General features: G+C 41.0%; 1 protein-coding gene across 1 annotated transcript in view; it reads left to right on the plus strand.

Moving 5' to 3' along the window:
- The window catches only part of LOC132405303 (dedicator of cytokinesis protein 2-like), a 640,537-nt gene extending 626,103 nt beyond the window's left edge, over positions 1 to 14,434 (plus strand). The window contains exons 47-52 of the mRNA XM_059989997.1: positions 1,125 to 1,262; positions 2,132 to 2,259; positions 7,050 to 7,224; positions 8,898 to 9,015; positions 9,974 to 10,134; positions 14,017 to 14,434. Of these exons, the coding sequence (XP_059845980.1) occupies positions 1,125 to 1,262; positions 2,132 to 2,259; positions 7,050 to 7,224; positions 8,898 to 9,015; positions 9,974 to 10,134; positions 14,017 to 14,046 (750 nt within the window). The 3' untranslated portion in view covers positions 14,047 to 14,434. The remainder of the gene's footprint in view (positions 1 to 1,124; positions 1,263 to 2,131; positions 2,260 to 7,049; positions 7,225 to 8,897; positions 9,016 to 9,973; positions 10,135 to 14,016) is intronic.
- Positions 14,435 to 24,023: the final 9,589 nt, after the last annotated feature.

Raw genomic sequence — 24,023 nt, forward strand, 5'->3', positions numbered from 1 at the left:
TTTTTTCCCTACTTTTGTCTCTATTCACATCAATAAAGGCCAATACTGTTTTTCTCCTGCCTCTTGCTGAATTGTGTATTGAATGGTTCTACATGATCATGAAAGGACAGGAAAGCCAGCCCCATGGTTTGTGGTTCTCAGTTTTGCAAAGGTGAAAATTTAAACTTGTTTCTGTACATATGAAAGCAGAGCATTTCCGACCTTTAACTCAGTCACTACCCTTCAATATACAACAGTAACATTGACATTTCACCAGGTGGCTGTGGTTTGCGATTTTAAGACCACAGAATAAAAAGCATCTTGTGCTGTCCGGTACACAGCTGTTACTCAGCAATATTCAGTCAGAATCTTGTTCAAAGCTGCAGCATTTCCACAAGTGGGATGTGACTCTGCATCTGTGGTTCTCAGTGCATTGAACCCTATATTTTATCTTTGGCACTGAGAGCAGTTCAAAAGTGGCAAAGGTGCCAGACAGTTTCCAGAGATATGGAGTTCAGGTTCAAGGACCAAGTTGTGGAAGTTGGTAATCTGTGGATCGCAATCGCTGGTAAAGATGTGCGTAAAGCAATCCATTAGGTTTACAAACTTTTAAAATGGTCTGAATCACAATATATTTTGTTCACTCACGCTGATTAATGTGATATTTGCCAAAATGGTCTTAAAAGCAATCTCCTTGTGATTGAAACCATCATGTGACGACAAGATAAGCTAACAGTCTGCTGCAGAAGTCAATGGATCAAACACCATCTATGGAAGGAAAGGAATTGTTGACAATTTGGAAATAAGACTTTGACCTGAAATGTCATTACCCTCCACAGATGCTGCCACCACCAGTTCAGTTTTGACTCAATTTCAGGATCTGCAGTCTCTTGTGTCTCCATAATGGCTTTGCTATTGTCAATCCTCCACCCTCAATCCCAAACTAAGTTAAAGTAAATTTGAAGATGAAATCTCTGCTTTCACGAGCCATTCAGCACTGGGACAGCCCCTCCTCCTGATAGCCCCACTTCCTCAAACAGACACCAGTCCTGTTGTGGTGGTTGCAATGGTCTGGTCACAAATGCTTCCAGTGATGTACTTTGATAATGGTAGGATGAGAGTTTTCTCCTCTTCATGTTCACCAGCTGCCGCTGCTCGGAGCAGGAATAAAACTTCATGGGAGGAGGGTGTCGGATGACCTACGGCCATTCCATGATCGAATGGAGGAATGCTTCAAGCAGCTAAAGATCAAAGTAGAGAAGGAGTATGGAACAAGGGAGCTGGTAAGAGGATTTGATGGTTCACCAGGCAGAAATGAGCAATATCCCCAATACGTCCCTTTGCTGAGTTTTCTGTCACATACATACCTGTGTTGGAGAAGAGACTATTCTGACCCTGACCTGACAGTGCAGGCACAACATTGTAATTACAAGCTCTCTACTCTTTTTTATTTATTGGCCAAGGGACAGGATTTAAGATGCTCAGTAGCCACATTCTTGTTTGACTCCATTCTTCAAACATGTGAAGAGCATTTGCTGGATTTTGTGCAATGAAGGTGCTGATGAGTTTGCGGAGAATTCCCACTTTATTTATTTATTTTTTTTATTTAGTGATGCAGTGTGGATTAGGCCCTTCCAGCCCTATGAGCCACATGGCCCAGCAACCCCCAATTTAACCCTAGCCTAATTAGGGGACAATTTACAATGACCTGTTAATCTACTAACCAGTACGTCTTTGGTCAGTGGGAGGAAACCACAGCATCTGGGGAAAACCGACACATTCTATGGGGAGGACATACAGACTCTTTACAGAAGTGGTCAGAATTGAACTCTGAACTCCGACCCCCTGAGCTGTAATAGAATCGCACTAACTGCTACACTACCATTTGTATAGACAAAGATATCCAGAGGCGTTCTCATTCTTTATCAATTAGTGGAGTGTATGTTTTTGCACCCTACTTAAAGGGCACACCATGTCTTGCTTTAATAAGACATATCACCTACAGTCTGACATTCAGCCAGTATTGCACTGCGTTGCTAGATAAGATTAAGTGACCAGGTCGCTGGGGTGGGATTTCTGACAGACTTATCAATCCAAAAGTTGACTATTACAACTTCACACACCTGCTTTCTCTCCTGGATTTATCTTACAGCCGGATATGGATGACAAGCGGACAAGTCGACCAAGATCCATGCTGAGGTCTTACCGACAAGTGTCCATGATCTCTCTCTGCTCCATCAACAATGAAGGCAGTATATCAACCAAAGGGAATGCTGACAGGTAAGGCACAGCAATGAATGCATTGCCATTTCTGCTCTCAGTGGTAATTGACTATGACATTATTATATGTCAAGTCCATAAGGTATGGGAGCAGAATTAGACCATTTGGCCATCAAGTTTGCTCTGCCATTTCATCATGACTGATCCAAATTTCCTAAAAAGCCTTAATCTCTTGCCTTCTCCTCATATCCCTTCATGCCCTGATCAATCAAGAATGAAACAACCCTGCCTTAAATATACATAAAGACAGCCTCCACAGCTGTCTGTGGCAAAAAATTCCACAGATTCACTACCCTCTGGCTGAAGAAATTCTTCCTCATCTCTGTTCTGAAAGGACGCCTCTCTATTCTGGGGCTGTGTCCTCTGGTCTTAGACTCTCCTGCCATAAGAAACATCCACTCCATATCCTTCCTATCAATGCCTTTCACCATTCGATAGATTCAGTGAGGTCTCCCCTCAATCTTCTGAATTCTAGTGAATACAGGCCCAGAGCCATCAAACACTCTTCATATGACAAGCCATTCAATCCTGGAATAATTTTCGTGAACTTCCTTTGAACCCTCTCCAGTTTCAGCACAGCCTTTCTAAGATAAGGGGCCCAAAACGGTTTACAATACTCCAAGAGAGGCCTCACCAGTGCTTCATAAATCAAAACATTACATCCTTGCTTTTATATTCTAGTTCCCTTGAAATCAACGCTAGCATTGGCATTTGCCATCCTCACTACTGACTCAACCTGCAAATTAATCCTGCACAAAAACTCCCAAGTACCTTTGCATATCAGTTTTTTGTATTTTCTCTCCATTTAGAAAATAGTCAACCCTTTAATTTCTTCTACCAAAGTGCATGATCATACACTTCCCAACATTGTAAACATGAAGAAATCTGCAGATGCTGGAAATTCAAACAACACACACAAAATGCTGGTGGAACACAGCAGGCCAGGCAGCATCTATAAGGAGAAGCACTGTCGACGTTTCAGGCCGAGACCCTTCATCAGGACCCAACACTGTATTCGCTCTGCCATTTTTTGCCCATTCTCCTAATCTGTCTAAGTCCTTCCGCAGCCTCTTTACTTCCTCAAAACTACATGCCCCTCCACCTTGTATGTCCCTTCATATTGTCTGCAAACTTAGCAACAAAGTCGTCAATTTCATCATCCAAATACATATAGTGTAAAAAGAATCGGTCCCAATACAGACATTTGTGAAACACCACTAGTCACCAGCAACCAATCAGAAAAGGCTCTGTTTATTCCCATTCCTTGCCTCCTGCCAGTCATCCATTGCTTTATCCATGCTAGATTCTTTCCTGTAATACCATGAGCTCATAGCTTGTTAAGCAGCCTTATTTGTGACACCTTGTAAAAGGGCTTCTGAAAATCCAAGTAACTGATTCTCTGTTGTCTGTCCTGCTTGTTATTTCTTTAAATAATTACAACGGATTTGTCAGGTAAGATTTTTCTGTGAGGAAACCTTGCTGACTGTGGACTATTTTATCAAGTGCTTCCAAATACCCTGAAACCTCATTCTTAATAATTGACTCTAACATCTTCTCAACCATTGAGGTCAGACTAACTGGCCTAGAGTTTCCTATCTGCTGCCTCTCTCCTTGAAGAGTGGAGTGACATTCCTAATTTTCCAGTCTTCTGAAAACTATTCAAGAATCTAGTAATTCTTGAAAGATTATGACTAATGCCTCCACAATCTCTTCAGCCACTTCTTTCAGAACCCTGGGGTGTACCCTATCTGGTCCGGGTGACTGCCTACCTTCAGACTTTTCAGATTCCCACAAACCTTCTCTCCAATAATGGTAATTTCACGCACTTCATGACCCTGACTCCTTACTGCTTGTGTCTTCCACAGTGAAGACTGATGCAAAATACTTATTCACATCAGCAAAATTTCCCAGTGGTCTGATATCCGCTCTTGCCTCTCTTATACACTTTATGTATCCGAGGAAATTTCGGTACCCTCATTAATATTACTGGTTAGCTTACTTTGGTATTCCATCTTTATCTTTTTAATGTATTTTTTAGTTGCCTTCTGCTGGTTTTTAGAAGTTTCCCAATAACTTCCCACCAACTTAACTTTGAAGGAACTGAGCCTTTTTCTTGTCTACCTATATTCAGATTCTGAAAATATATAAGATTGCAAAATGACTTGCAAAAGTCCCTAAACTTTAAAATTCATGGATTAATATCCATGAAATTATTCAGAACACGAAGTGTAGAAGTCCTAGACTTTATGCAAAGGATGATGGCAGTGAACATCATCCTTTTGTAATCAAGTCCAACTACATACTCTCACTGTATCCTCCCTTCAGTCCTTACTTTCCATTTACCAAATCTGTGCTTACTGAGAAATCGCTATGTTTGCTGATCAAGAAATTCTAAACACTAATTAAAACTTTAAGCACCTTCCAGTGTAGGTAGCTAGACGTACAAAAAAGCTGGATGAACTCAGCAGGTCAGGCAGCATCTGTTGAAAGGAGCAGTCAACGTTTTGGGTCGAGACCCTTCATCAGGATCAACCTTTCAACGGATGCTGCCCGACCTGCTGAGTTCATCCAGCTTTTTTGTACGTCTTGATTTAACCATAGCATCTGCAGTGCACATTGTGTTTAGTATAGGTAGCTACGTGTACCCTCACTAAAAGAAAGTTACACCATAGCTACCCAATCTTCAAAGACAAGTTCCACTACCTTGTTTATTCTCCTCCATGAGTTTAGCTGCCAATACTTACTCACTGTTTGAGTGATGGGTCCCCCCCCCACCATGGAGGAGGTATTTCCAGCTAGCAAAGTAGCTTAAACACAGTTGATTTATTTTCAGCAATACAGGCTTCAATTCAAACAACATTCTTAAAACACATTTAAAATGCACAGATAAATTATATCATATAAAATACTTTCAAATTATAAACCATTTCAAAAACAGCAATGGTTTCCAAAACATAGGTACAATTCCTAAAAGCCAAAAAGCCATACCAACAAGCTGCAGACAAGTCAATCATCCATCACAGAAATCGAAGGCAAAGGATTAGATTTTAGTTCACTTTGTGTTTACTTCATGCTTCTTGATGTTGCCGATTATTCCTAATAAGCCTGAACAGCCTTCTACATTTATCCTGATTTTCTGTCACTTCACACACATGTGATATTTTTTCAGACACCTTTTAACACAAGTGCTTTAAAAGCTTCTGGAGACAGTGTTCCTGAATGCTGTGAAGCTGACTCTCTAAGTATACAAACCTGCCAACTATTAATACATCAGCTATTTGATAATAACAATCTAGTCTGCAAGCTCCCTTGTAGTAAACAATTTAGCAAATGTTGTCTAATTTGAAATGAGACTAATTAAGTAAACCACTGTTTTATACTACATCTCTTAATCAATTAGTCCAGGTGCTATGGGGCCAGCAAGTCTGCTCTATAGATAGTGCTTGCTTGCAAAGCTGTCTTTCAACTTCAAAACTGATTATTGCTTGCCATTTGCATTCAGAACTGAATGACAATGACCTGCTTACAATGAGCAGCTAAACAAAGAATACTTCTGGAATTTAACTTATTCAAAAGCAACTGCTTGATCTTTAGACGCTCACAATTTCTGAGCCTAATGACAGGGAATATCCATCACACGTACAATATCCTTCCTGAAAAACCCCCAGTCAAAATCAACAATACACCCACTCCACCCAGACAGTCCTACAGCCACTCCATCACACATATCTTGCCACTGTTACTTTGCTTCCAACACCTTTCATCTCACATACCCAGGCAGTTCCACATTCTTGGCCCACATTTCAGTCCTAGCTTCTCATCCCGTCACAATTTTATCTTCACATTCAATAATCATGTCTTGACCCAATGAAATAATCCACGTAAAACTGCTCTCCCTCCCCTGACTCCTGACTTCCATCTCGATTGAACATGTGACTGTGTGACTGAAGGTGCAGTCTAACTCCTAAACTGCAACTGATGGAGTCAGAGTGTTTGGAGTCTGTGTTGTACAAAAACCACACATCCTCAGAGTGTGAGGCTGCTCCCCATGGTTCTCGCAGGGAAGGATTATCCAGGCCCAGCTCCTCCTCCTGATCACTTTTCCTGAACCTGGAGCTGGGTAATGTCTCTGTGATTGTATTGGGCTACAGGTCCATCTACTTTACATGGCCTACACAATGGAACTTGAACAATCCAACATTTCACAATGTAGCCAGTCTCACACCACCAACTTCTCCCTCACAAACCTAACTCCACTTGATTTGCCAAACCTCAAAAGCAGAGGCAACCTCTATTCATCCTGAAAGCCTACTTACCCTCCCTCACACCTGAGTCTCCCCCACCCCTATTTCTGACTCTTATGCCAACCACCCAACCAAATGCATTTATAGATCTTAGTTTCTGCATCTCTAGCATTCATTCCTAAAACCTCTTCTAATTCGCAACCCTATCCCTAAAACTAGGCCTTTCAGCCTGTAAGTATCTCAATTTAATGCTTGTTTGCCAATGACAGAACTCCTAACACAAGTATCTTTCAACTTCTAGTCCAAGTTAATGCTTACAGGTCTCATTTACTTCTTTCCTGTGGAAGATATTCATTGATAATGTGTCTTCAGGAGAACTCCCACAACTTTCACTCATCATCTTGAACTACAGAAAGCATGTCCAAAATATTGTGGTTACTGAGCACTTAATCTATTTTATTAAGCAATTGATTGTAGATTGAACTTTTATTTGTGCATTTAAAATCAAATGAGTAAGCTTTTGTGTTCCTTTCATTATTATAACAGTGTTAGTCCAGACAGCCCAAGACCAAAGACACCAATCCTGAAGATGGAAGAGAAGGCACCCGATCGAGCCATTAAGGAGGAAGGGGAGATCAGGTTCAGGAAGGAGAGGAAGCGGCAGAAGAGGAGCAGTGTGGTGTTTGCAGACAGCAAGACAGAGATGACAGAGTCAAAAAGGGTACAGACAGCTTTACATGTTCCTGATCCCATGCTGGGTAGCATCTACATCACACGAAACAAGCATGACATAATCTAACTTGTAGACAAAGTTTTTTTTAAAGGACCCATCAAATTCTCATCCTCAGCTGTTACTCATGGTACCAGCAAACTAATTTAATTCCATAAGCTCATATTGACACTGCCACCTTGAATCAACATCAATCGAATTTCACTCCTTGTTCTGACTACCTATTATCTACGGGTTACTGTTACAGTAACTGTGACCAAGCATTCTGGACCATACCAATGAGCCTTCACTTGTGCATTGGTGTGGGAATGGCTAGTAGTATACTACATTTTGTTTATGAACTGAAGTTGCACTGATGATGTAGAATGGTTTGAGTTAATTTTTTAAGAGAGGAAGTGACCAAGAGACAATCTGGTAGAGCTAAGTAATTTCATGCATAGCCGGAGTAACTGAAGAGCAAGTTTCCAATGGGTTTAAAATTGCACAGACTTCAGCTGATCAGTAGATGAATCAGATCTTTGGAAACCTTCTTCTATGTAATGAATCATCGGTTAGTCTGCCTGACAAATTCATCAGGTCCTGCGGCATCCATTGTGGGGTGAGGAAGTATCCTGATGTAATTTTTCAAGCCAAGGTGTCAGCAATTCCTCTCTCATTTCACAATGAGTTCCTCCACAGATTCTAACATTTGCAGTCTCTATGTAATGAGTGATTAGGATATTGTGCCTGACAGGATGGCGAATAATAACTCAGCAACAGTCTTCAAACAGTAAAAGAATACAAATTCAGAGGAGAAAAATTGTATGAGAAAAGTGCTGAATGTGAGAGTAACCAGATTGGTCGTCAGCAAGGATATGCACTTAATGGCTTATGTACCTTCCACAGGCGTTATTCTTTTCCATAATCCATTGATCACTTCTATCTGTCCCAGTGCATCTGAAGCACGGATTCTACAGCCTCAGCAGCTCTTCCATACCTTAAGTTTTCTCAACTGACTGTATTTATCTGTCAAGCCTTCCCTTAGACAGCATAAACAGGGTTAAATAAAAAGAAGAACAAAATTTGCAATGATCTCAGCCAGTTCCTACTGAATTCAGCTGGACTACAGCTTGTAAAACTGATTTACCATTTAATACCACTTGACAAAGGCTATGGCTTGGTTGGTTTGGGAACCAGCAAAATGTGGCATTGCTGCTACTTGGGGGGGGGGGGGCGATTGAAAAAGATGGGGCTGGAGCCCATATCAAGGTAGGGCTTTACTCTCTGCCCTTGGAGTGTTTGTTAGGACAAGGTATTTAACCTGTATAGGGAAGATATTTGCTGAGCAATCTGACGAAGGGTCACACATGCTGCCTGACCTTCCCAACATATTCTGTTTTTATTTCAAAATTCTATCACTTGCAGATTTTTATTTTAAATATTACTTATTCAGTAAACTCCTTTGGCACATTGGGTGGCACATTGTATAGGGAGCTTGTTTTGCATTTAACTGCGCCATTACTGATCTTGGATCATTTGATAATAGTACTGTTGGACTGAGAAATAACAAGCCTTCTTTAACATGACCATATCCACTTTATTTGATGAACACTGTTTTCACAATAACCCCCACCCTATCTGCTGCAACCCTAACCTCTTGACATAAGTGTTTTTGTCATTTTTAGCTGTCAAGGAAGCAGGAATTTATGAGTGACACCAACCTGTCAGACCAGATTGAGCAGCATCCAAATTCAATGCTGAAACAGATGAGTTTTGCCAGCAGATCAATGCCAACAATCCCAGGTATAGTACAGAGAAACCAACAAACTAACAGTATTACTGTAAATAAAAGACACATTGTCCTCTTTTAAGTCATCAATAGCTTAAGTAAATACTTAATTTAATATCTGTCGGATCTGTCGGAACTTTCGATACCTAGCTGCTTTTAAGAGTTCAAGAATGAGTGAGAAACTTCGTTTCTTCAATGATCATTTATTTAAAGATTAAAGAAAGAAACAGATACTAAGCAGATAAAATAATGATGATACAAAGCAGATAGAACATGTGAAAGGAAAGAAATTAAACATGGAGGGAATTTTTTCAAAAATCTATCACATTTATAGCCCAAATAACAGAAATTCCTTAGATAAGATTAAACAAATCAATGGTTGTACAATCATATCACATGAATAATGTTCTAACTCTTAGTCAATTAAAAATGAAATGGTGACAAACTATTGTGTAACTTCTATACTGCATTTGCCAGTGGTGGCAAGACAGCATATATTGTGACAAATACATGAGTTCATTAAAGATACAAATTGTTAAAAATAAAAATTATATCAGTAAAAATGAAACTATAGTTAAAACTACAATTTTAGTCTTGCATTAATTCAACTAATATCTTATAAAAAGTATAAAAAACAACCAATTCCAACACATCCAACAGATGGCAGCACAGTCAATGAAATACTCCCTTGATACTGCACCTTAATCTCCTAGGATTTCACTGTCATATTCCTATAGTTTGTACCTGCAAGTTCTGATTCCAGAGATTCCAACTATGATAAAAGTGTCACGAGAAATAATATGTCATAAAGCACGGACTTAGATGGCCAGCTCAGTTGTAAGCTGTCAGGTTCTTGATAACCCAGGCATTTGGCGATTCATGTAGAACTAAAAGTTCTTGACCCATTGCTTCTCTTTTAACACTTTAACAGAGTTGAGATCTCCATGACTTTTTTTCTTTAATCCTTTCCAGCTCTAATTTTTGCTGTGGCAAATGGAAGTGAAGAACGAAGCTTTGAGGAGAATGCAATGAAGAGAATGAGTCAACCAATGTTTGTGATGGCCTCTGAGGATAATGAGGGTGACAAAAAGGGCACTCTAAAAAGCAAAAAGGCTTCATTTTTCAAGAACCGGGTAAGTGGTCAGAATTCAGGGAATACTCTTTCTTTGTCAAGAAATGTGTTTTTGAGAAACTAGGTTTGCCATAATCAACTTCCATCACATTGAACGTAAACATCACGAATTTAGCAGGATTTCACCACATTAACATGGCAAGAGGGGCACCTCTACTGCTTAGACTATCTATAGGGAGTCATAGTCAAGAAATTGTCAGACATGTATGAATGTTTGTTCAGCCATTCAGTTAGCTCTTACCTTGTCCGTATCTCAATACCATTTATCATGTCAACGATTTAGATGAGGGCATTGAAAACTATATCAGCAAGTTTGCTGACGATACTAAACTGGGTGGCAGTGTGACATGCGAAGAGGACGTTAGGAGAATACAGGGAGACTTGGATAGGCTGGGTGAGTGGGCAGATACTTGGCAGATGTCATTCAATGTGAATAAATGTGAAGTTATCCACTTTGGAAGCAGGAACAAGAGGGCAGAGTATTGTCTGAACGGTGTAGAGTTAGGTAAGGGAGAAATGCAAAGAGACCTAGGAGTCCTAGTTCACCAGTCAATGAAGGTGAATGAGCAAGTGCAACAGGCAGTAAAGAGGGCAAATGGAATGTTGGCCTTTGTTACAAGGGGAATTGAGTACAAGAGCAAGGATGTCCTTTTGCATTTGTACAGGGCCCTGGTGAGACCACACCTGGAATATTGTGTACAGTTTTGGTCTTCAGGTTTAAGGAAGGACATTCTGGCAATTGAGGAAGTGCAGCGTAGATTCACTAGGTTGATTCCTGGGATGGCAGGGCTGTCTTACGCAGAGAGATTGAAGAGATTGGGCTTGTACACGCTGGAATTGAGGAGATTGAGAGGGGATCTGATTGAAACGTTTAAGATAATTAAAGGATTTGATAGGATTGAGGCAGGAAATATGTTCCAGATGTTGGGAGAGTCCAGTACCAGAGGGCATGGATTGAGAATAAGAGGTCAGTTATTTAAAACAGAGTTGAGGAAGAGCTTCTTCTCCCAGAGAGTTGTGGAGGTGTGGAATGCACTGCCTCGGAAGACGGTGGAGGCCAATTCTCTGGATGCTTTCAAGAAGGAGCTAGATAGATATCTGATGGATAGGGGAATCAAGGGATATGGGGACAAGGCAGGGACTGGGTATTGAAAGTGAATGATCAGCCATGATCTCAGAATGGCGGTGCAGACTCGAGGGGCCGAATGGTCTACTTCTGCACCTATTGTCTATTGTCTATTGTCTATCCATATTTGCTTAATGCTCTGTCTACCTTTACTTAAGAACATATGAAATTGATGCTTAACATAACCATGTAGCCTTCTGAGTCTACTCCAAACTTCAACATGATCCTTCCTCAGCGTCTAACTCAGTGACATTTTTCTGCCTACCCTATATCTCAATTTCACTGTATCTATTCATCTCCATTATGAATGAACTCAATAGCCAAACCTCCGCAACCTTCCAGAGTTGAGAATTCTGAAGATTTTCCTCACAAGAAACCATTAATCTCAGTCTCAGTGGAGAGAGACCTAAATTGAAATTCTATGAGAAGTAATCCCTAATTATTGTCTAGTTTGTGGTTCTTCATGTGACTGGACAAAACAACCCTAAATTGAAATTCTGTGAGAAGTAATCCCTAATTATTGTCTAGTTTGTGGTTCTTCACGTGACTCAGACAAAACAACCCAGACCTCCTAACACAATACCAAAATGACCTCCCCAGGAATTCCTTAGTTTTCTGTAAATTCACAACACTGAGGCCATTTAGACTATCATCGTTTCCCTATCAATCCCATTCCCCCACCTATTTTCCCCTCTTACATCATCTTAGCTGCATAGAATTATACAATATGGTAATAGGCCCTTTGGACCAACGTCTATGTTGATCGAGTTATTTACCTGAGACAACCTCATTTTTCTGCAGTTGGCACATATTTTTTTAAAAATCTGCCTTATCCATGAACCTGTCCAAATGTCTTTTTACAAATTGTAACTTTCTCCGCTTCTACTACTTCATTCCATATACGTGCCATCATCAAAACTTGCCCCACAGGTCCCTTTAAATATTCTCCCCTCACCTTAAACTTACACCTTCTTACTTTAGACTCCCTTACCTTGAGAAAAAGACTATGACCTTACATTTTATCTATGTCAATAGTGATTCTGTATCAACCGCTTACTCTCCATGGATAAAGCTACCTATCCATTCTCTCCTTTTAACTCAAGCTCTCAGGTCCCAGTGGCATCCTGGTGAAACTCTTCTATACACCTACCAGCTTAGTAACATCCTTTCTAAGGCTAGATGACCAGAATTGCACACAATAATCCAAGACCAGTCTCACCAGATATCCTAAACATTGTACTTAATGCACTGATCAATGAAAGCAAGTGTGTCAACTGTCTTCTTTACCACCCTCCTTATCTGTGTAACCACTTTTAAGAAACCTTTACTTGTACACCTAGTTTCTTTAGTTCTACAACACTCTCCCGGCCATACCATTTACTGGCTATGTCCTACTCTTGTTTAATTTGCCAAAGTGCAACACTTCACACTTGTCAAAATTAAATTCCATCCTTGTCCACTATCAGTTGACCTAAATCTTATTGTAATCTTAGTTAATCATTTTTCACTGTCCACAATATCTCCAGTTTTGGTTAAAAATTGAATGTGGAAGAAACAGTATAAAGCAATGAATAATTCATGCTATAAATGCAAGAGATTATGCAGATGCTGGAAACCTGAACACAAAATGCTGGAGGAACTCAGCAAGTCAGACAACGCCTATGGAGGGGGATAAACAGTTAAAATTTCAGACCCCAACCTTTCATCAGAACCGGAAAAGGAGTCAAAAGCTAAAATAAAATGTGTGTGTACGGGTGTGGGGGGGGGGGGGGCATGAAGGGAAGGAAGTCAAGCTAGCAGTCAATAGGTAAGACCAGATGACTAGATTCAGATTCAGTTTATTGTCATTTAAAAACTACAAATGCAATGCAGTTAAAAATGAGACAACATTCCTCCAGTTGGTAATAAAGGTATGTGATTGGGGGAGAGGAATAAAGTTAGAACCTGGGAGGGGATAGGTGGAAGAAGTAAAGGGCTGAAGAAGAAGGAATCTAATAGGAGAGGACAGAGGACCATGGAAGAAAGGGAAGGAGCAGGGTAACCTGTGGGAGGTGTTGGGCAAATGAGCAGAAAAGAAGGGCTGAGAGGATAACCAGAATGAGGAATGGAAAAAGACAGAAGGAGGGAGGGAAAATTATTGGAAATCAGAGAAATTGATGCTTGTGCCATCAAGTTAGAGGGAACCCGGATGGAATGTGAAATGTTACTTCTCCAACCCAAGAAACCCTCAACATGGCAGTAGAGGACATGGACAATATATCATAATGGGTGTGAAAATCAAATTGAAATCAGTAGCCACCAGGAGATCCTACCTTTTGCAGTGGACAGAGCAAAGCTGCATGACAAACTGTCTCCAATCTGTATTGGGTTTCACCATTGTCCAGAATACACAGAATACTGTGGATGACTCCGACAGATTCACGGGTGAAGTGTCACTTCACTTGGAAGGACTGTTTAAGGCCCTGAATGGTGGTGATAGAGGAGATGTAGGGGCAGGTGTAGCACAGGTGACATTTGCAGGGATAAGTGTCAGGAGGCAGATCAGTGGGGAGGGATGAGTGGACAAGGGAGTCTGGTAGAGCATGATCTATATGGAAAGTGGAAAGTGGAGGAGGAAGAAAGATGTGCTTAGTAGTAGAATCTCATTGGAGATGGTGGCATTTATAGTTAATGATGTGCTGGAGACAACTGAAGAATTCAAGCTGTTGTTCTTCTATTTTCCTTCTGAGATATGACTTTTTTTTCTTTTTTTTACAGCTGAGCTCAAAAAGCTCGGAAGACAAGTAGTCCAAGGATAAATCTCCTTCATGGGTTCGTGAAATGGGCTAGTAGGTGTGGCCTGCCGAATTCCAAGGAAATGAAGCATACGTGCCACTGTCGACTCATTGCAATCACACAAAAAAAAACATTTCTAAACCTCGTTGGTGTATCATTCACAAAATTTCATGTTCGGTAATATTAATCCCTGTGTGTTGGGATTCCGAGGAATAAATCATGTTAAAGATTCTTGTATGGTTGGCTCTCTTTCACAATATTCATCCTCCAGAGGAAGCAATGGTTGCTACAGCAATACATAACCAACAATTATTTAATGGTGTACTTGGACAAAGTGAATTCCCAAAGGCTTTGGGAATCTGAAGCATGTGACTGATGTGCGAAGTTCATGTTCTTTCACAGTCCAAGCTGAGCCCAAGATATGTAAATTTCACATTATTTCACTGCCCTGATTAAAATTGTACTGTCTGATCAGGATTTCTTTGCCTCTAGGAGATTGTAACTTGTAGGTGTTGGTCAGGTTTTGGCAGATGAACAGGACCTTCCTCATGCTTCAATGGGTACTTAATCCGATGTGGGAGAAACAACTTCTCTGCCTTAATTGGCCAGTTATCAGGTCAGATAATAACATGGACCATGGTGATTGGTGAAGGCCATTCAGCTTTAAAGCCACGCCTCCGTTCCTTTGGATTTCACCTGGTCTGCAGCTCAAACTCATGTTCCTGACTTTGCTTCATTTCCACTTATGTCAACCTGAGAAATATTCAGCAGTCTTACAGCAAAATATACAGTACTCCATTTTCCCTCCAAAATGTTCCAGCTCTGAGGATTATCTTACTTTTGAACTTCACTCACCCCACTCCACCACACACACACACACACACACACACACACACACACACACACACACACACACACACACACACACACACACACACACACAAATAGATTTCATTATCTTCTCCATCCACTCCTTTTAACTTATCTTGTTTCAGTCATCCCCTTTATAGAGAATAAGTCATAGTTATGTAAGCCATAATCATAATTGTAACTCTTTAAGCAGCAATAGTACTGAAGTGATAACCATATATAACCATATAACCATATAACAATCACAGCACAGAAACAGGCCATCTCGGCCCTCCTAGTCCATGCCAAACTCTTAATCTCACCTAGTCCCACCTACCCGCACTCAGCCCATAACCCTCCACTCCTTTCCTGTCCATATACCTATCCAATTTTACCTTAAATGACACAACTGAACTGGCCTCTACTACTTCTACAGGAAGCTCATTCCACACAACTATCACTGTCTGAGTAAAGAAATACCCCCTCGTGTTTCCCTTAAACTTCTGCCCCCTAACTCTCAAATCATGTCCTCTCGTTTGAATCTCCCCTACTCTCAATGGAAACAGCCTATTCACGTCAACTCTATCTATCCCTCTCAAAATTTTAAATACCACGATCAAATCCCCCCTCAACCTTCTACGCTCCAATGAATAAAGACCTAACTTGTTCAACCTTTCTCTGTAACTTAAGTGCTGAAACCCAGGTAACATCCTAGTAAATCGTCTCTGCACTCTCTCTAATTTATTGATATCTTTCCTATAATTCGGTGACCAGAACTGTACACAATATTCCAAATTTGACCTTACCAATGCCTTGTACAATTTTAACATTACATCCCAACTTCTGTACTCAATGCTTTGATTTATAAAGGCCAGCGTTCCAAAAGCCTTCTTCACCACCCTATCTACATGAGACTCCACCTTCAGGGAACTATGCACAGTTATTCCTAGATCTCTCTGTTCCTCTGCATTCCTCAATGCCCTACCATTTACCCTGTATGTTCTATTTGGATTATTCCTGCCAAAATGTAGAACCTCACACTCCTCAGCATTAAACTCCATCTGCCAACGTTCAGCCCATTCTTCTAACTGGCATAAATCTCCCCGCAAGCTTTGAAAACCCACCTCATTATCCACAACACCTCCTACCTTAGTATCATCGGCATACTTACTAATCCAATTTACCACCCCATCATCCAGATCGCTTATGTATATTACAAACAACTTTGGGCCCAAAACAGATCCCTGAGGCACCCAGCTAGTCACCGGCCTCCATTCCGATAAACAATTATCCACCACTACTCTCTGGCATCTCCCATCTAGCCACTGTTGAATCCATTTTATTACTCCAGCATTAATACCTAATGACTGAACCTTCTTAACTAATCTTCCATGTGGAACTTTGTCAAAGGCTTTGCTGAAGTCCATATAGACTACATCCACTGACTTACCCTCGTCAACATTCCTCGTAACTTCTTCAAAAAATTCAATAAGGTTTGTCAAACATGACCTTCCACGTACAAATCCATGCTGGCTACTCCTAATCAGATCCTGTCTATCCAGATAATTATTAATACTATCTCTAAGAATACTTTCCATTAATTTACCCACCACTGATGTTAAACTGACAATTTAAATTGATACTTTAAATTGATTATCTTCAGATATGAACAGCTGGTCCTAAGATAGATTCCTTTAATCCAGTATCCACTAATACATTGTATTTACTGCTTCTTTCTGTAAACTGCAATTATTTATCCAGGGCATTGCAGCCAAACCAGGGAAATTTAAGTACAACAAGCAAAAGTTTGCAAGAGCAGCTTATAGTTGCAAAGGTCCTTGCACCATACAGGGTTTTCAGGTCTACCAGATGCACTAAGGGCCTAAATCTGACCTAGATGGAATGAAAGTGAAAATTTGTAGAACTTCTTGAAGCAGACAGCACATGCTGAAATCACTACTGTAATGGGAGAAGCAAACACATTTAGTTTCCTTGAATAGTACTGTGATTTTGATAATCCAGCACTTGCATGATACTGAACTGGTGCTTCAGCTTGTATTGTGAGTTCTAAAAAGGCACTTGAATCACCAAAGTTTTCAGGAATGTTGATGCTACTGCTGAGTCACCTCTGACAACTGAGTTTTGTCTTCACCCTATCTAATTAAATACTTCTTTTCACATAATTCTACAAACTTTGCCCCGTATCCCCCTTGTCTTTGTTTCTTGTTCTCTTTCTCCACAAGTAGCTTTCTACCTTTGATTTCTGCCATTGATGCCCTTTCTTGAGCTAATGTTGGGCCGCATCATAGGATTGCAGGATTCCCTGATGTTGTGGCCCCCGACTTAGTCAAACACATTGAACTCAAGTGAGTCTGGTAGTTGAAATGACCCTGAACTCTGTTGAATCTAAAAGCTGAATTTAAAAGAACTAAAAGCTGACATGGTCCGCAAGCAAAGTACAGATCTGAGACTGGAGATTATTAACAGAGAGAGCACGGTATATTTATGGGTTTCTTTAATGTTGTTTTTTGTTTGTCAATAGTTTCCTGGCTAACTTAACAAGCACTTGAGGCTTTTTGGTAAATTTTAGGCAATGGAGCTTGTAACAGAAATATGCTTCTTCAGTTCTGTGTATTCTTGATTGATGTTATGCTGTTATTCACCTTGGTGTGTACGTTTTCATCACTTGTATTTGTTTGTTTTTGTAATCTTCTTTCACACTAAGACTGATGTTTTTAATGGTCATTAACTACTAAGCCATCTGATTTTTAATGCTATTTTTAAATCTCTCCCTTATTTTACCAAGCTTTTGCTCATTCCTTCTCATCTTTACCACTTCACCTTGCAGTGCATTTTGAGATAATGTCTCAGTGACTTGTGTGGAGTTGTTTCCCTGACAAAGAAGTTGCATATGAGAAGCAAGTTGTTGTTGGCATGGAGAGATGATATTGGCATAGTGATAATGATTGTGGATGGAATCATTCTTTCAAATGGAAGAGTGTGGACAACTATCTTTTATGATCTTTGGCAATGGGTATGGAATTCAATTCTGCTCATCAAAAACCAAAAACATTTTCTATTTGCAATAGCTGCTGGGTTACATCAGGACTGAGTTGCTAGAAAAGAAGGAAGAAAGTCATCCTTTGTCAGGCTGCACCTGGTGTCTGAGTGAAACTCATTCAGAGGAAATAGAATGAGTTTAAGTGTTGGGCATCAGGTCACCCATGTATTTGTTCACAGTAGCCTATTCCTTCCATGCTTTCCTGAAAGAAGAAACTGAGACTGAGCAGTTGTCTTAAAGGCAGAGTGTGGAGCCTGCCAAAGGAAAGTCCACATTTTTAGCCCATTAAACAATGTCACTAATCACTTGATTGCTGTAGTTGTAATCAGCCTCCAACTTGTGTTGTCTATGACCCCTTCATTTCCTAGAATCAAAGGAAGACACTTTTCTTCATGGGCTGTGCTAACCAGTTGAAAGATCTATCCAGTTAGTTCTAGTCTCTTGCAAATTTCAACTGTTCTGCTGAATTATTTTTTTCCACTTCAAAAGTTACTATTCAATTGCTTTTCAGCACTCTTTCAGAGATTTGATGCCATCTGTATGCATTCTACTCATTTCCCTCTGGTTTGTTCCTCCAATCACAATCATCGGGTCACCTGAGTCATCTGTCAGTGAATTATTTTTTCTTTATTCACTCGATATATCAGCTTCCAAATGCAGAAACAAAGAAACACGGAAACTAGGAGCAGGAGAGGTTATCTGGTCCTTCTCACATCTGAGTTACAACTTCAGTATCCTGCACGTACCTTCTCACATCCATTGTTTTCTTTGGCAGTGAGAAAGATCTGAATCTCATTTCTGGATATGTTATAGAGAATCTGCTGCAGAGAATTCCACAAGTTACCATCTACCTATAGAATAAATTTCTCTGACCCAAATTCTAAATGGTATATCTTCTATTTCCCTCTATCCTGGCCTGAATCCACCAGTCATTAGGAAAATCCTCCCTATGATTAGTTTGTCTAATCCTGTTATCTTATTGAGTCTGAGGATATGCTACCTGATGTTATATACATTGTACCAATGATAGAATAGCCACCAGTTGCAGATTTATAGTTACTGCACCTACACTGCCAACCCAGTATTCACAATGTGTCTTCTCTACGATGATGAAACCAAACAACTGGCAGAGCACCTGCTCTCATCTTGAAGGGTCAATACAAAACTTTTGGTTAATTGCCATTCTAATTCACCATCTTTCTCTCAGCCTGACATTCCTCTCTGTGGCTTTCTGCAATCCTATGATGAGGCCCAACATTAGCTCAAGAAAGTATAGCACTGGGCCCAGCTAATACAGCCTTTGTCTCTCAGCAACAGAGATCTGAGTTCAACCTTGACCTTGGGTGCTCTCTGTGTGGAGATCGGGTGACTACATGAGTTTCCTCACACATTCAGGGTTTGTTAGCTGCTCTAAGTAGGTGAATGAGAGGTGGTATCAGAACATTGTTGGTGAAAATGCAGGGAGAATAATAACCCAGATCAATGTAAATTGATGAGGCAAGGTTGGCACAGACTTGGTGGACTGGAGACCAATGTTCTTTCTAATTTTTAGTAGTCAGTGTGTGCAAAAATCTTATGTCGTGCAAATGTTTTTTCCTGTGACAAAAGTATGTATGCACTGAATACACACGTGGCACAGTTTATGTAGGTTTACAAAATATTTGACATAAAACTGCACAGAATAACAACAAATAATGTACATATTTAAGTCACTCAGTTTTTTTTTCTCTCTCCTGTCGTTGGCATTTACCCATTCTTTGTAAACTCTATCTAGATTAATAGAATTTCCATCCAATTGATAGCTTTTGATCCTCATTAACATATCCAAATGACATTCACTTAAACAGTTTCTCAGCTTGTTTTGGAGTTCATACATTAGGCTAAAAGCTCGCTCACAGTCTGCACTAGACGCAAGAAAGGTTCCCCCAATGTCCATCAACTGTGCAAGGTTGCAAAAATGTTCAGTTTGAAGTACAAATGCCACCATTTGAGCAAAGTTTATAATCAGTTTGGATTTAATTTTTTCTTGAACTGAAAATGTGAAATCATTAAACTGTCTAACTATTACAGTATTTTCAGCTAGAAAATCATGATATTTTAGTCATAAGGCATTAACATGTTCATCGCCAAATGTGAAGTCACAATCTGCAATTGCGGAGAAATCAAAAGCTGTACCTCATCTTCAGGAAAACTTTCTTCTAAATGAACTCAAAACAAAAAAGAGAGAGAGAAGGAAAAGTGGGGGGGGGGGATAACAAACAAACAAACAAATAAATAAATGGACGAATGAATAAATAAATAGATAAATAATAAATATATATATATGGATGAATGAATGATAGGGTAAGAAGGGGAGGAGGGGCATTAACGGAAGTTAGAGAAATAAATGTTCATGCCATCAGGTTGGAGGTTATCCAGACAGAATATAAGGTGTTGTTCCTCCAACCTGAGTGTGGCTTCATCTTGACAGTAGAGGAGGCCATGAATAGACATATCAGAATGGGAATGGGACATGGAATTAAAATGTGTGGCCACTGGGAGATCCTGCTTCCTCTGGCAGACAGAGTGTAGGTGTTCAGCCCAGTCTGCGTCGGGTCTCACCAATATATAGAAGGCAGCACCGGGAGCACGAGATGCAGTATATCACAGCAGCCGACTCACAGGTGAAGTGTCGCCTCACCTGGAAGGACTGTCTGGGGCCCTGAATGGTGCTGAGGGAGGAAGTGTAAGGGCAGGTGTAGCAGTTGTTCTGCTTACAAGAATAAGTGCCAGGAGGCAGATCAGTGGAAAGGGATGGGAGGGACGAATGGACAAGGGAGTCGTATAGGGAGTGATCCCTGCGGAAAGCAAAAAGAGGGGTGAGGGAAAGATGTGCTTGGTAGTGGGATCCTGTTGGAGGTGGCGGAAGTTACGGAGAATTATATGTTGGACCCAGAGGCTGGTGGGATGGCAGGTGAGGACAAAGGGAACCCTATCCCGAGTGGGGTGTTGGGAGGATGGGGTGAGAGCAGATGCATGAAATGGGAGAGATGCATTTGAGAGCAGAGTTGATGGTGGAGGAAGGGAAGCCCTTTTGTTTAAAAAAGGAGGACATCTTCGTCCTGGAATGAAAAGACTCATTCTGAGAGCAGATGCGGCGGAGACGGAGGCATTGTGAGAAGGGGATAGCATTTTTGCAAGAGACAGGGTGGGAAGAAAAATAGTTTAGGTAGCTGTGAGAGCCTGTAGGCTTATAGTAGATATCAGTAGATAAGGAGTCTCCAGTGATGGAGACGGAAAGATCAAGGCAGGGGAGGGAGGTGTCGGAAATGGGCAGGGTGAAAGTTGGAGGCAGTTAATGAAGTCAATGAGCTCAGCATGCATACAGGAGGCAGCGCCAATGCAGTTGTCGATGTAGCGTAGGAAAAGTGGGGGACGGATACCCGTATAGGCTTGGAACATGGACTGTTCCACAAAGCCAACAAAAAGGCAGGCATAGCTGGAACCCATACAGGTGCTCATGGCTACACCTTTGGTTTGGAGGAAGTGGGAGGAGCCGAAGGAGAAATTATTGAGAGTAAGGACTAAACAAACAAACAAACAAACAAATAAATAAACAAATAAATAAACAAACAAATAAATAAGGGATGGCATAAGAAGGGGAGGAGGGGCATTAACGGAAGTTAGAGAAATGAATATTCATGCCATCAGGTTGGAGGCTACCCAGATGGAATATAAGGTGTTGTTCCTCCAACCTGAGTGTGGCTTCATCTTGACAGTAGATGACGCCATGGATAGACATATCAGGTGAATGGACAAGGGAGTCGCGTAGGGTTCCAATGGCCATATTCAAAACCTGGACTCCAGCACCATCAATGCAGGTTCCAACAACCATGGACACTTTCAAAGTGATTGCACGGCCTCTGAATGCAACTCCAGCCTTGAACTCCAGGCTGGGTCTTCACGTGCTGTGATTGTGACTCCCGTCTCCCCTTCCCCCATCACCACTCTGCAGTCCACTCTCCCTCAGATCCCATCGTCAGCTCCTGGGCCCTCAGAGGCTCCATCTTCCTCTCACCACAATCCTCCCCACACCACCGACACCATCAGCCTCCCTCCCCCCTCTGATCCCATCTTTCATCCGTACCAGGTCTTTACCATTCCCTCCGACCTTCAGCTCTCTGAGGCAGAGCACTCAGTCCTTTGTAAAGGCCTCAGCTTTGTCCCCCTTCCCCCACAGCTCAGCAAGTTCTGCATGCGCCATGACGCTGAACTCTTCTTCCGCTGGTTCCGTCTTTGAGCCTACTTCTTCAGCAAGGACTCTCCCAACCCACCTGATGACCCCTTCTCCCATCTTCAACCCTCCTCCTCTTCATGGACACCCCGGTCTGCTCTTCTGTCTACTCTAGATCTTTTCATTGCTAACTGCCGATTGGACATCAACCGTCTCGACTTCACCACACCTTGTTCCAATTCCAACCTCGCACCTTCTGAACGCTCTGCTCTCCACTCCCTCCGCACTAATCCCAACCTGACTATAAAACACACCGATAAGGGGGGCGCTGTTGTAGTCTGGCATACTGACCTCTATCTGGCCAGGCACAGCGACAGCTCGCTGATACCTCCTCTTATTTACCCCTCGATCATGATCCTACCAAGGAGCTCCAGGTCATTGTCTCCCACACCATCACCAACCTTATTAGCTCTGGGAATTAAACAACAGCACACACAAAATACTGGTGAAACACAGCAGGCCAGGCAGCATCTGTAGGGAGAAGCACTGTCGACGATTCAGGCCGAGACCCTTCGTCAGGACCTGACGAAGAAAAATATGAAAAAGTCTTAACTTGGAAGGCTATTAATTTTTGAAACCTCCACCTGAGAGAGAATTAAATTCTCAGCAGTTGAGTGTTTTCAAGATTGAAGTCAATAAACATTTGACATCAAAGGAAATGGGAATCAGGTAAAAAGGTAACTATGATGTTTTTTTATCTGGTTGCAGAGTGCAAGGAACTTATGGTTATATCTATCATTTATGCCGTTAAAACAAAACAATGAGGTGGACTTTGAAATTAATAATTTGTCAATACAGTCAGAGAAGCAACATTGGAATAATGCAACATTGATCAGCTCCCTATATTGTGGCTTCAGTCAGTGGAGAATGGGAACTGAACCAACTCAGATCAGAGGCTGTAAATAATCCTGTCCTGCAGCTTGATAGTTGAGGCAGAAACAGCTTCAGAATGATATGGGAAGAGTTATCAGAGATCAATAACTCCATTGTGGCACAGCTAGTAGAGACTCTCAGCACCAGAGACCTGAGTTTAACCCTGACCTTGGGCACTCTCTTATATTTGAACAGGAAAAGAGAAAAGTAAGTTAATTTATGTAGCTGAAAATGTGGATGAAAGGGATAAATAGTACCAAATTAGTGCCTCAGATGGGGTGAAACTTTATGTCCTAAGTTCTGGTCAAGGCCAGGAAAGGCAAGAAAAGGGGGAAAATAATGATGACAGACAACGTGAGTTCTCAGTCAGGAAAGGTGTGAGTTAGTTAGGGTTGGAGAATGTGGTATTGTATCCTGCAGACATTTAATTGGAAGATGAGATATTACCCAGTCATACATCATTACAACAGACTCTTCAGCTATGTTTGCTCTAAGCTGTGCGATGTGTGCGCGCACACATGTTTTTCAACCAGCGCACAAAGGAAATTAATCTTTTCAAATACCAAAATGCACGTCACTAATTTACGTCATCTCACCTTTCCTGTTCTGGTTTGTACAGCTGCATCACGGCAGCCAGCTTTGGCGGACAGTGTTCATATTGTAAAGTTTACAAAGATCTCTTTCAAATCCTGTAGGTAGCTTACTAAGTTTTTATTGAAAATAATATTGATTCACTATGTCGAATTCAAAAGAAGCGAAGGGCGTGAAGCGCAAAAGAACTGCAAATTTGTTTAAAGTTGAATGGCTTAACAAAATAGTAGGACCTGCTACACTTAAACCTCATGAGGCCCTGAATGTTCAACTACAAGAAATATTTACGTACAATTCAGAAACTGGAGTTATCTGTTTTGTATTGTTGTGATACGAAAGTTG

The sequence above is a fragment of the Hypanus sabinus genome, chromosome 15 (genome assembly GCF_030144855.1).
Source record: "Hypanus sabinus isolate sHypSab1 chromosome 15, sHypSab1.hap1, whole genome shotgun sequence".
Taxonomy (NCBI): domain Eukaryota; kingdom Metazoa; phylum Chordata; class Chondrichthyes; order Myliobatiformes; family Dasyatidae; genus Hypanus; species Hypanus sabinus.